The 13,874-nt window shown below is 33.6% G+C and overlaps 1 protein-coding gene across 2 annotated transcripts; it reads left to right on the top strand.

Annotated features, from left to right (window-relative positions):
• The first annotated feature begins 1,268 nt into the window (after window positions 1–1,268).
• On the top strand, window positions 1,269–13,659 carry LOC138703818 (uncharacterized). Of its 2 annotated transcripts, none has more exons than XM_069832025.1 (5): window positions 1,269–1,489; window positions 3,446–3,584; window positions 6,209–6,344; window positions 8,551–8,665; window positions 10,707–13,659. In XM_069832025.1, exons 1-5 carry the CDS (start codon window positions 1,385–1,387, stop codon window positions 10,860–10,862), a joined length of 651 nt encoding a protein of 216 aa, XP_069688126.1. In that variant the 5' UTR covers window positions 1,269–1,384; the 3' UTR covers window positions 10,863–13,659. The 2 variants fall into 2 exon arrangements, with proteins under 2 accessions (XP_069688126.1, XP_069688125.1); XM_069832024.1 differs by having other exon boundaries at window positions 6,206–6,344.
• Window positions 13,660–13,874: the final 215 nt, after the last annotated feature.

The following is a 13,874-nucleotide window of genomic DNA, read 5'->3' as shown; positions in this document are numbered from 1 at the left end:
TATGTAACTTTTAAATACCGATTTTTGTTAACAGAAGTCATATTAGAAATTATTAGAATTTAGGAATCGCAATTTTACGAAAATTTCTGTTAATTTAGTTACATGCATCATTTTAAACCACATTATCGATTTATGTAAGAGGACAATACCATTGAAAAGAATTGTGCATTTTCTTTGGGACACAAAATTGAAATCCAGTTGGTTAGAAGATATAAAGAACAAGGTGAGTAGATTAGGTACAAAATGGTTTCAGGATGAAATTGGGGTAATGAATTTAAATGTAATTTGTAAAATCGCAAAAAAAAAAAAAAAAAAAGTAACGAAATTATGTGATGAGAGAGATATCAAAATCTGAAGGAATTAAGAACATTAAGTAATTTTAAAGACATAAAAACGTCATGGGAACAAGAAGAATATATAAGAATAAATAATAGGAAAGTGAGAATGTGCTTAGCTTGATGAGGCTAGGAATATGAAAATTGAAAAACAAGAGCGGTAAGTTACTGTAGAGAAGGATATATGCCCCCTTGCGGCATGAAAGAAAACACGTTCCATATAATATTAGAATGTCAAGAAACAGACAATACAAGGAAAAAGTGGTTCGACAAAAAAATACAATTAATATAAGCAAGTTAAAAAAATTAAGCAAATTTTTAATGATGGTGAAACTGAAATGGGAAGAGAGTTAAAACTAATGGTGTATTACATTCATATTTCTTGTAGTGTGTGTGCGATTACATAGCAGTTAATTGAATGTGTAATGTTAAAAAAAAAAAGTGTATTGGATTAGTTTTTAGGATAATGTAAGATTTGGCATAGGTAAATAAAATTGTAAAGTAAGGCAGATCTGGGGCAATATAGAAATTGTAACATGTCTTACAGAAATATGATGGATGAATAAATATATCGATTTGTGTAGAACTAATGACACACTTCTACTTAAATCGGCAATTATGATTCATGAAGCAAAATAGGCTATCTTTTGTTTGTATTTTGCGCTCATCTGTCACGAGACCGAGAGTCCTTGAGCGATAATCCCATTAGGCCCCAGATTATCTTGGTTACTTCATACTTGTAACCATGATCTAGGCAGTAACCTTAATAATAGAATTAGAAATCACTTTTGCGTACTGAAAAAGTTATCATACACAAAATATGTTGAATAGATGTGTGTAATCCCTGTGTAATAAAGCAAATTCAAACTTTATATTTAAGTTATATTTGTTATGTTGGCAATCCTGTTCTATCATCTCTGGTGGCGCCTTTTTTTCAACAGATGGAAGTTGAAGATTGTAGTGGATGGTTGTAATGTAATACTACTGTAGCTACGTAAAATAAAAGCATTCAGGTGTAGTATAATATAAGTACTATATAATTTAAAAAGATGAGTGCAAATAAGGAACGAAATAGCTTTTGGATGTTAGCGAAAAAATACAGCATAACACAGAAGCCAACAAAGGAAAATACAACATTTGAATCATTACTTGAGGTAGGCGTATTCATCAAACAATAAATATTATTCTTAATCAGATGTTAGCACGAAGACGTTGATAAATACGGTATAGAAATAAAGTTAGATTAATTTGGCAACTTGAAGTTACCGGTAGTTGAGGTTATATTAGATCTAGCCTATATTAGGTTACCAATAATTGCAGTCGCATTTAAAATGCTTCTGAATTCACCCATACGTGCTACATTCTCTGTCCATCTCAAACGTCTGGATTTAATGTTCCGAATTATGTTAGATGAATACAATGCGTGCAGTTCTGCGTTATGTAACTTTCTCCATTCTCCTGTAACTTCATTCCTCTTAGCCCCAAATATTTTCCTAAGCACCTTATTCTCAAACACTTAGGGGGTTAGGTCAGGTGAGTACAGAGTCCATCCCATCAAGTTTTGTTCTTCGGCTTGCAGTGACAATTATCCAATATTAAAGGAGGTACTCATGGACATGAGGTGAAAGTCAGGTGGTGTACCATCTTGCTGAAAAATGAACTTGTCTTCCTCATTCTGCAGCCACAACAGAATGACCTGTATGGAAATGGGATTTTTCGAGCAATTAGAAATTATGATTCTCGGCTGGAATAATCCTACTCTTCTGAATGAGACAGGAATGTCACTTTCCAAACACCAGTTTGTAAATACCTATGGTTTGAGGTTTTAATAGGTACTTTGTTTCTTACAGGGAGCAGCTAAAATGCATATGTACGACATCATCTCTTATTTTCTCGTAATCCACTAAGCGAAACAGTGCTTGCAGTACTGTTGTGTCATTCATTTCACTCAGTTCTCTAGTTTTAGTACTTACAGTATAAAGTGCAAGTGAGTTTATCTACTGCTTTTACTAACTAAAATGGCCCCTGTATCTTCAACCCTAACGACAAAAATAAAATCATGGATTGCGATGGATGAAGCTTTCACTACAGATGGAAAAATAGTAATGTGTCAAGTGTGCGGTAAAATCACAACTGGACAGTCTTACCTATCCTATACCTACCACATATTGATACTATATATTTTCATGATTTTACATATTTTGGTACATACCTATTCAGCTTATTTTTCTTACATAAATATGTACATATTTCACACCTTGATATTACATAAAAATCCGGACCCTAATGATGATGCATTATTGAAATGTTACCATATACTCTTTTAAGGACATATTTATTACACATGTGAAGCACCAACAAAAAATAATCACTGAAAAATAAAATGTTTAGGAAATCACTTGCTGAACAATTATATTACCGGTTGTTCTTTATGGTTGTGAAACTTGGACTCTCACGTTGAGAGAGGAACATAGATTAAGGGTGTTTGAGAATAAGGTTCTCAGGAAAATATTTGGGGCTAAGAGGGATGAAGTTACAGAAGAATGGAGAAAGTTACACAACACAGAACTGCACGCATTGTATTCTTCACCTGACATAATTAGGAACATTAAATCCAGACGTTTGAGATGGACAGGGCATGGGCGAATCCAGAAATGCATATAGAGTGTTAGTTGGGAGGCCAGAGGGAAAAAGACCTCTAGGGAGGCCGAGACGTAGATGGGAAGATAATATGAAAATGGATTTGAGGGAGGTGGGATATGATGATAGAGAATAGATTAATCTTGCTCAGGATAGGGACCGATGGGCTTATGTGAGGGCGGCAGTGAACCTCTGGGTTCCTTAAAAGCCAGTAAGTAAGTAAGTAATCACTTGCTGAAAGGGCTATATTAAAGGTGGCACTGTATCCAATAACCACATTCATTGTGCAAACTATTAGTGTAGGGGCGTATAGAATAAAATTTACAGAAAGTTAAGTGTTTTTATGTTTTAATCTCTTTCTATATTTACTTCATAGTTTTATTTTATTTGGTGGTGTGATATATATATTTTAGTGTTATTAGGTCATAGACTTGCATTATTAAAATTGATATATTAACATTGTTTTGTAGAGTGAAAAGCACGATGCTCAAGATATTCTTTCCATAATGGAAAATATTTGTGCTCTCAACGAGAAAAGAAGAAAATTGGAACTTGAGAATACACAAAGTTTTCACAGGAATAGGAGCACAGCTTTTAGTAAAATGATAGGTAAGAAGTAGGGCCTAGTGCATGTGGCTAGCTGTAACCTTTCAACTTTGCTTTCTTACTTTTGTTTACTTTGTCATGCTCAAATCATTTTAGATATAATAAAATGTGAGAAAAGAGTTAATTTCTTAAGTTTTTATGGATTTACCGGCACTGACTTCATTAAGAAATTAAAGGAATTGTGAAATTTGTTATTACACAAATAATTACTACTTTTCATGGAGTATTCAATCAAATCGGTTTGAATACATTTTCAGTATTGAAACTATGAAAATGGGGATTCAAAACTATCTAAGTCTCAAGGTCGATACACCTAAAAATGGGATCAGATCGTATTCAGTACAGATTAAGTTGCACGAAAACCCATACGCCTATCATATTCAAAACAATCTCAGTATGCTGAGTGCATGAACATTTGTCATTTGTTTGAAGTATCTTCTGTTTTACCAAGATTGAACATAATAAATTAAGTATGTTGAAAAGTCGTGTTATAATACATTTATTATTATTTATACTTAATTTAATGAAACTTCGAATTTTTTCAATTGCTAATTTACGTATTATAAATACAAAAAATACACATAAATCAAACTACATAATATGTAACAATAGAAATAGAATAAAATAATACATAAATATAAAAAAGAGGATACAATAATATTTATCAATTTTAGGACCGAATGAGTAGCGCTCGTGTTTGATCACAGTTCAGATATAATATAAGAGGATTACAACTTACAAATGGCTTTTAGAGAACCTGGAGGTTCATTGCTGCCCTCACATAAACCCGCCATTGGTCCCTATCCTGAGAAAGATTAATCCAGTTCCTACCATCATATATTATTCCTTTGCTGTGGTCGTGCCATAGAATCAGTCCCATTCCGAGGCTATGTTGGGGTTTCGTAATAAGCTGTTTTTTTACGGTGATGGGTTGTTAGCCTGTCACCCAACTCCCAAGCTGGAGGACCACCCCTTATCGGCTGTCCGTGCCTGCTTATTCAATATATTTGGAGGCTGTATCCTCTATCCTCATCCTGAGGACTTGCCATGCCGTAGTACATCAATCAAGTAGGACAATTTATGAAAAAAAAAAGGAAATAAATAAAAAATATATAGGTTTATAATATATACACACACACACACACACCCACCCCTGTAAATCTATATATTTTTTATTTATTTCCTTTTTTTTTTCATAAATTGTCCTACTTGATTGATGTACGATATTATTCTTCTCTGTGTTTATATATATACAGGGTGATTCACGAGGAAAGGTAAAAAATTTAGGATATGAATTCTCAAGTCATTCTGAGTAAAAAAGTTCATACGAATATAGGTCCGTTTTCGAACAGTTACGGAGATATGGCTCTTTGATTTCACAAAAACTTCTGGGATTCCATTGTAGTAACTTGTATTTAGAGATAGATTACGGACAGATTTAAAGTTTATATTCACATATGCATACATACCTAATATTCTAGAAGTCGGGGTCGATGTTTTCGCACATTTTCAAAGGTACCTCCTTCTGCTTCAATGCACTGTTGCACTCGGGCGTGAATCGCGCTCGTCGCTCGGGAGAGTTGCACGTGGCTGTCTTTATGCCGCATCCAAAATACGGTCGATTAGCGCCTCTCTCATTTCCCCATTCCTTTGCTATACAAAGTCTTTCATCCAACCGCATAGACAGTAAATACTCTTCGATATGGTACCCTTCTGTTTGGAAAGCTTCGTTCATATTCAGCGACGGCACGCAAGGAACTTACATCACACAAACCATAAACATACACAATATCGGCGTATTCTGTAGTCGAAAATTTATAAGGCATCTTGAAAAACACAACTTAACACTTCCGATAACTGTACCTGTATAACTACTGTACTGTAGGTAGCTGACTGGACTGCTGTGAACCGATAAGCGATAGTGTATTTGTTGTGACATTTGTAATGCCTCACCACCCGGTTTGTTTCTCTTCTCTTATCTACATCGCTCAGAATGCAGATTCCATTGTTACGTCATTCATCAGTGATCTTGTCTCACGTGAGCAGCGTATGGTAACGTCTGATTCACATTGGGGCGAGACGTTTTACCAAAAAAATGCATCTAGCTCCGCCATCGTTCGAAAATGGATCTATGTTCATATTAACTTTTTCACTCAAAATGGCGTAAGATATCATATCCTAAATTTTTTACCTTTCTTCGTGAATCACCCTGTTATATATACATACACATATACATACAGGTTGCAGATTTTCAAAATAGGTTTCTGTATTGTATGGGGCAGAAACATGGCCTGTTGATCATGGTCAGATTTTTTCGTACGTTTTCCCAACTGTAAGGCGATTATGAGGTAATTACTTGGCGAATCCTTTGCATCATCTCTCCAAAATACCACCTCTCTATAACTAATTCAATAGATACTAAATAACGTAGTAATTAATACAGTTTCGTTAAATAACCAACTTAGAAAAAAAAAAGGAATGATTATGTGTGATTGTGTGTCGTCATTGAAATCTCTTGTAATGCTGTGAACCACACCCATTTGACTAAATGTGTATTATACTGTTTCTACCATTTATTCATGATAAATGATAATATATCCCATATATGTATGCAATTTTTTCAGCAGGAGATGGAGACAAGGTCATAAAAAAGATGGACGATGATCTAGAATACCTAGTAAATAAAAATAACGCCATTTTTCGATTGTTACAAATGGCTTCCAAGAAGAAGGATTTACTTCCTATATCAATTCGACATCAAAGGTAGAAATATTTTTATAATATAGGCCTAGTATGTCATGTTTTACAATCTTACAATTAATTAATAATTTCATAATGTTACATCATAAGTAGGGATTGGATTTTTATGAACTAGAAATGTATTTTATTTACTTTTTATTATCATCATCATCATGAACTTCATTTTAGACCATGTGATCTGTAACGATTATCTAAGAAAGATGGCCTTGATCCCTTCATCGATTCTTGGTCTCTGTGTCTGTATACTGGTCTAATCTTGGAAGTCTTTCTCTTTCCATTCTTTATGTGGTAAAATATGCAAAAGTATTTATCAAAACATTAAAAGTATTTAGCCAAAGTTTGATTCAAATACCTTATCTTTTATATAAAAAAAGATAACTTGTACATTTGCTGTTGTTAGTTTCATTAGAGTTGCAGTGTATAACAAATGTTGTCTCCAAATTCTGAAATTTAAATGCATGTCGATTGTCTTTCAACAGTGCCTTATCTGTACTAATAATAAATCTGTAGCCGAAATTTTTCTGGTAATTTTCGATTTTCCAAAAATAATTGGTCCTAACATATATAATTAACCACCCTGAAACCGAAAATCGCTTTTTTGAAATTTTTGTTTGTATGTCTGTCTGTATGTTTGTTACCTTTTCACGCGATAATGGCTGAACGGATTTCGATGAAAATTGGAATATAAATGAAGTTCGTTGTAACTTAGATTTTAGGCTATATGGCATTCAAAATACATTATTTAAAAGGGGGGTTATAAGGGGGCCTGAATTAAATAAATCGAAATATCTCGCTTATTATTGATTTTTGTGAAAAATGTTACATAACAAAAGTTTCTTTAAAAATAATTTGCGATAAGTTTTAAAATTAAAATAACTGCCATCTAAGGCCGTGTAATGAATTAAAAAACAAATGACTTCGTCTATAAGGGGCCTTGGACAGCAACAATCGAAAGCTATAAAAGATAGCCTACAGAGAATGTTTCTGTGTTTGTATGAAGTAATATCGGAAGCTAAATTAACCGATTTGTATAATTAATTATTATTTCACCATTGGAAAGTGTAGTTCCTCTAGATGGACATAATGCTATAATGTTATTACAGTAACTTCTGATATAATATAATATAATATGTAATATTATAATTAATTTAAGTTATTTGAAGGGTTCAGAACCATAGTGGGCCAAGCGCCATTTACTGAATACGTAGAAACCAAGGGTTAAAATTAAGTTATTACCATAATTCAATGGAAACCTATAACAAGTAAAATAAAATATACACATTAAATCTAAATGATGTCAATCTTCATTAAACTATGATTGCATGTAATAAAAATTAAGAAACAGGTTAAAGGAATTGTCATTGCACTAAATGAGTGTCTCTGGACCAAAATGATCGCATTTTAATTATTTGGATGCAATTTAAATTAAGTATCATATTAAACGATTTATCCTTCTATCAAACACGAATGTTCCCTGGATCAAATGTCCTATTTTAATTATGTAATTACTTTATATTTATTTCTAACGGGTGCAGCGGAGCGCACGGGTACGGCTAGTAGTACTATAAAATTGTATGTTCTACATCACAGGATGCCAGCAGTAGGTCACAGATATACTTACTTACTTACTGGCTTTTAAGGAACCCGGAGGTTCATTGCCGCCCTCACATAAGCCCGGCATTGGTCCCTATCCTGAGCAAGATTAATCCAGTCTCTACCATCATATCCCACCTCCTTCAAATCCATTTTAATATTATCTTCTCATCTATGCCTCGGCTTCACCAAAGGTCTTTTTCCCTCCGGCCTCCCAACTAACACTCTATATGCATTTCTGGATTCGCCCATACGTGCTACATGCCCTGCCCATCTCAAACGTCTGGATTTAATGTTCCTATTTATGTCAGGTGAAGAATACAGTGCGTGCAGTTCTGTGTTGTGTAACTTTCTCCATTCTCCTGTAACTTCATCTTTTTTAGCCCCAAATATTTTCCTAAGCACCTTATTCTCAAACACCCTTAACCTATGTTCCTCTCTCAAAGTGAGAGTCCAAGTTTCACAACCATACAGAAGAACCGGTAATATAACTATTCACCTATCATTACCATTAATTATTATTATTAAATTGGTACAGTTGCATGAGGTAGAAGAATTTAACTTTGTCACTACAGTTGAATAAGAATTTGTCAAAATATTTACTTCTCTGTTTTAGGACACTTCTTAAAGCACTTGAAAGTATCGTGGAGGTTTGTATGATGAGAAAGCAGCTTGTTGAATGCTTTCACAAACTCTCCACTGTTGAAAGGGAGAAGATTTTACAGAAAATGGTAAGTTTTTTTTTTTAATATTTTCAGAATGGGTATGTTTAATTGAATTTGCTGTAAGCCAACACTGGCTCTGGGATTTTTTTTTAAATTCTGCTTGGATTTTGATGCAGTATCGGACTTCATAGGTGCCTGACTGCACTAACAAATTCGAAGACGTTGATGTCCTTGAAAAAGTTTGGAAATTTGCTTGTGCTTGCTTACCCTGTATCACAAGACCACCAGTTAGATTATTACCCAATATCAAAAATAGCCATTTTCAGCATTCGGTACAGTCTGAAGTCATCTACATTATAGTCTCCAATTCTTTTAATGAAATAATTTGGGCTTCTTTGAAGTCGACTGTAAAACTTCCTTATAATTTTGATAAGTACAGCATATGTTATGGTTCTGGGATTTGGTAGTACCAGTAGTAGTTGTCTTTGTTGTTGTCATCGTTGTCGTCATCATCATGTTCACAGGAATATTATTTATGAAATGTCAGACGAAAATACATGAATTCGAATTTAGATACAGAAGTTGTTAGCCAAACATGAAGTAAATCAAACTATTGCTGAAGGGGTGGTGGGAAAAAATCATATATAAAGTTGAAAATCATAAAACTTTTTTTAATAGGCCTAACTACCAAGTCAAAATACAGAATATTCTGCATAGTAGACCTCATTATGAAATTGTTTAAATAATTTATTGTGAATAAACTATGACTTTTTATACATTCAAAATTTGACGCTTATTATTATTATTATTATTATTATTATTATTATTATTATTATTATTATTATTATACATCACCTGAATATAATAGCACAAAATTTCAGTACGAAAATTTCCCCAAACAAAACAAAAATTATGGCGTTCCAAGGTAAACAACCAGTTAGGAGTAAAATTTGCATTGGAACCCATACGTTAGAACAGGTAAACTCATTTAAATATTTAGGTTATAATTTGACATATTTATCTGTTACTGATATATCTGAAAATATTCAACATTTTAATGGAGCCTTAAGAACCGTCAACCAGGTTTTCACAACCACGAAAACCCAAAAACATACCAGGTTAAAAGCATATAAAGTTCTAGCAAGACTTGTCGTCATGTATGGTAGTGAGGCCTGGACTGTCCGAAACTCAGATGTTCAACGCCTAACAACTGCGGAAATGAGATTTCTAAGGAGGACTGCCGGCTACAGCTTGCTTGCCCACAAAATGAATGAACTAATTACAGAAGAATTGAAAATTACACCTATTTATGAACATCTCAACCACTTAGACAAAAATGGCTGAACCATGTCAATAGGATGGACCATTCCAGACTCCCAAGACAAATTCTCCACTATATACCACATGGAAGACTATCTTTGGGACGTCCCCTGAAAAGATGGACTCAGACCGTAATAGGCCACTAGGCCTAATACCTGCAAGGACGATGATGATGATTATTATTATTATTATTATTATTATTATTATTATTATTATTATTACAGGGAGTTATACCTGAAAGCTTGATTTGCATAATACACGTCACTGTTCGTTAACAGAAAACCACAATTTAAGTCACACAGAGTTAGTGTGTACTCAGTGTTGGTTGCTTGACGGTTGTCAGCCCACTTTGAGGTCTGTGGATATAGAGGAAAAAATTGGATTGGTGTCTGGTAGAGTTGCCAGGTAGCTCAGTTGGTAGAGCGTTGATACATTTAACCAAAGGTCCCGGGTTCATTGCCCGGCCCCGGAAAAATTTGTCCCTCGAAATTATTCAGTGTACTTCATGTTTTAAAGTCGAACTTACAGTGCGATGATTGCCCAAGTACTAGGAATTGTGTATGGATTTCACCGTGTGGAATTCCCAGGATTGTGGGAGTGAAGATTCCCGAGATTGGAAGCCTTGTGTTAATGACATTGTGTTACGTTCTAAGATAAGAAAAACCCAAAATCACATTTAACATTTTCTTTCATTACTTTCCTTAAGAATTAATATGATTGTACATTTATTGTTTGCCCTTTTAACTATCGTGAAATATGCATTTTAAAGCATGATTTTTTTTTTCAGCATTCGTTGAAATGCCAGATTCTGTTCAGTCTCAACACTTCCAACATCAACCTTGAAGATGTATGTGAATTGGAGCATTCAGTGGATGAACTAGTCTCTAAAATGACGTCATTCAATGCTTCATGTTTTGACGACATGGATACATCATCATTATAATGTATATATATATTTTTTAATTGTTGGAGTTTAAAATGTTCTCTACATGTATGTTTTATCCTCAACTGAATTTCTTTGTTTTTCGGAACAGTTTCTTTAGGTGTAAAGATATTGTTGTGAATCATTGAAGAGTATGTATGATACAGAAATTCCAGTATATTTTATTGCAAAACTTGTGCATTTGATGTTATTTACTCACATACAGGTTATGTTGTTGTTTTCTAATGTCAGGCGTTTGGCAATAAAGTCATTTGACCTCTTGCACTCCAATATTTTTCAAAGATATTATCATGACCAGCCACTGAAGCACAGATTTTGAGGTGTTCCGAATCCATTTCTTGACATACAGGTTATATGTAATGGCTTTAGTATTGTTTTCTTCTGACTATTACACTTTTACTATGTCACACTACTTTTGACCAATAAAATGGTACGAAAGGACGTCTTTCAACCAATCATGGCTGCACAATTTTATCGCGTCCCCAGCATTTGTTTCTTTGTTTGCCAACATTTCAAACTGCACTGGTCTGGACGTCAAAAAACAGAAAATTACAAACCACTCCAGTCAATGCACAGCAGTTTCAAATATGACTCGCATTGGCATTCAAGAACAAGAATTAATAAAGATCACTAGTCATAGCTATGCATCTTTCCTGAAACCCTATTTACAAATAAATGAAGAGCACCATTCGGAAATCCTGAATAAGTTGAGCAATACACCATGTTGTTGTTGTTGTTGTTTTCTAATGCCAGGCATTTGACAATAAAGTCATTTGACCTCTTGCACTCCAATATTTTTCAAAGATATTATCATGGCCAGCCACTGACGCACAGATTTTGAGATGTTCTGAATCCATTTCTTGATTTGAGTTGCACAATGGACAGTTAGGAGACTGATACATTCCAATTCTATGCAGGTGTTTGGCCAAACAATCATGGCTGTTGCCAATCTAAATGCAGCTACAGACGGTTTTCGTGGTAAATCGGGAATTAACTGTGGATTATGATGCAGAGAGTTCCATTTTTTCCCTTGTGATTGTGTTCTCAAATTTTGTTTGTTGAAGTCTAAGTATGTAGATTTAATAAATCTCTTCACAGAGTAATACGTAGATTTAGTAACAGGTCTGTAAGTAGCAGTGCTGCCCTTCTTTGCTAAAGCATCCGCATTCTCGTTTCCCAGGATTCCACAATGGGATGGTATCCATTGGAATACAATTCTTTTATTGAGTGATATTAATTGAGAGAGCATTTTAGTTATTTCTGCTGTTTGAGATGAAGGTGTGTGTTTAGAGACTATTGATAGAATAGCTGCTTTGGAGTCTGACAATATAACTGCATTCTTAAATTTATTGATGTGGCATAGAAGATTCCTGAGACTTTCACTTATTGCAGTGATTTCTCCATCAAAACTTGTTGTTCCATATCCAAGAGATCTATAAAGTGAGAAGAGACAGCACGTAACACCTGCACCGGCACCTTGTTCTCTGGAGATCAAGGATCCGTCGGTGTATAAATGAAGCCAGTTTTGTGGAGGGTACCTAATATTAATTGTCTCTAAATACAATTGTTTCATTATTTCAGTGTTTACTTCTGATTTCAGTATTTCTTGTGTTAAATTTAGATTATACTCTATATTTAATAGTGTTAAAGGGTTTGGTTTAATTTGTAAGTTTTTCTTTTAAATTCGGGATATTGATTTTCTGTTTTATTTCTTGAACCATGGAATTGAAACTTTTTTGAGTTTTTAATCTACGGAGAGGACTGTATGAATGCCAATTGTTTCCTGGTAATCTGATAAGTTTTTCATATTGAATCATACACCATGTACATCAATGAGTTCACTTCTTTTACACGCAACTGAACCACCAACCACTAAAACATTCAAATTTGAAAATTGTACCTACTTTCAATAATTGTTTCTTTTAAAATTATTCAGGTTTATTTTTTATTTCGTCATTGTTAATTAAAATGTTTCTTGTTTATTTCATCATCCCTAATTAAAACTTTTCTAACACTCGTTTATATTATTTAGGTTATGTTATAGCTTCTGCTATATGATATTATGGATAGTCACGTATCAGAGATTGTTTAATACTAAGATTTATTGAAAATCATCTGTCAAGTGACGTTGATTACTGGGATCGCGATAATTGAAGTGTTTTAATAAAAATGAAACTGAATCAACAAAGCCTTCTTGACCAGTAACCATCCACAGAATTCAATGAAGATTCCATAGTTGGCACAACTGATAAGAAAACAGCTCATCATAACACACTACTGCCATCTACTAGAGTAATATTTATAATGTTGAGATGGTACAAATTTGAAGATAGTTTTGTATTTTCGTAAGTCAATTAATATTTTATTGTATTGGAGTACTTTATATACTTTCTTCTAATCATGTAATAGTCAATTAAATCCCACTCGAGTTTTGATTTTCTCTAGATAAATCAAAACCTCTAGTGAGATTACTGTTGATAAGTGTTGAGTAATAAATGGATACAAATATTGAACTGGATGCATCATCTGACTTCATACATAATCCTGTAATATCTTAAATTTATGTTGCAATAATGTGGTGTCATGGCAGAAACTGATATGTATAATTTTGGCAAAAATATTTTGTTGTCTAGATCAATGGTATTCAATTTATGATATGCACATCCCCAGAGGTACGCGGGGTTGTCTCAAGGAGTACACATTCCACTGGTTACATATGTAAAAATGCTGATATATTTATTTTATTGTACATGTTTATAATTATTGCATTATATTACAGTTTCTTTTGCAATATCAACTCTTGTTTTTCCTTGCTTGAATACCATTTTACGTAAATCATTACCATTATTATTAATAATAATAATAATAATAATAATGATTTATTTAACCTGGCAGAGTTAAGGCCATACGGCCTTCTCTAACACTCAACCAGGAATAAAGACTGCGTTACAAAAACACTACAAATTTACAAATTACACTACAATTTGCACACAAAACTGAATAAGATAATAA

This window comes from Periplaneta americana, chromosome 7 (genome assembly GCF_040183065.1).
Source record: "Periplaneta americana isolate PAMFEO1 chromosome 7, P.americana_PAMFEO1_priV1, whole genome shotgun sequence".
In the NCBI taxonomy this organism is placed as follows: domain Eukaryota; kingdom Metazoa; phylum Arthropoda; class Insecta; order Blattodea; family Blattidae; genus Periplaneta; species Periplaneta americana.
The sequence above is the reverse complement of the archived record's forward strand: the minus strand, read 5'-3'. Positions and strand labels throughout refer to the sequence as shown.

Excerpts from the sequence above, each read along its gene's own strand:
- LOC138703818 (XM_069832024.1), top strand. The coding sequence starts at position 1,385 with ATGAGTGCAAATAAGGAACGAAATAGCTTTTGGATGTTAGCGAAAAAA. Across the intron at positions 1,490-3,445 it reads CATTTGAATCATTACTTGAG|AGTGAAAAGCACGATGCTCA; the intron begins GTAGGCGTATTC and ends ATTGTTTTGTAG. Across the intron at positions 8,666-10,706 it reads AGAAGATTTTACAGAAAATG|CATTCGTTGAAATGCCAGAT; the intron begins GTAAGTTTTTTT and ends TTTTTTTTTCAG.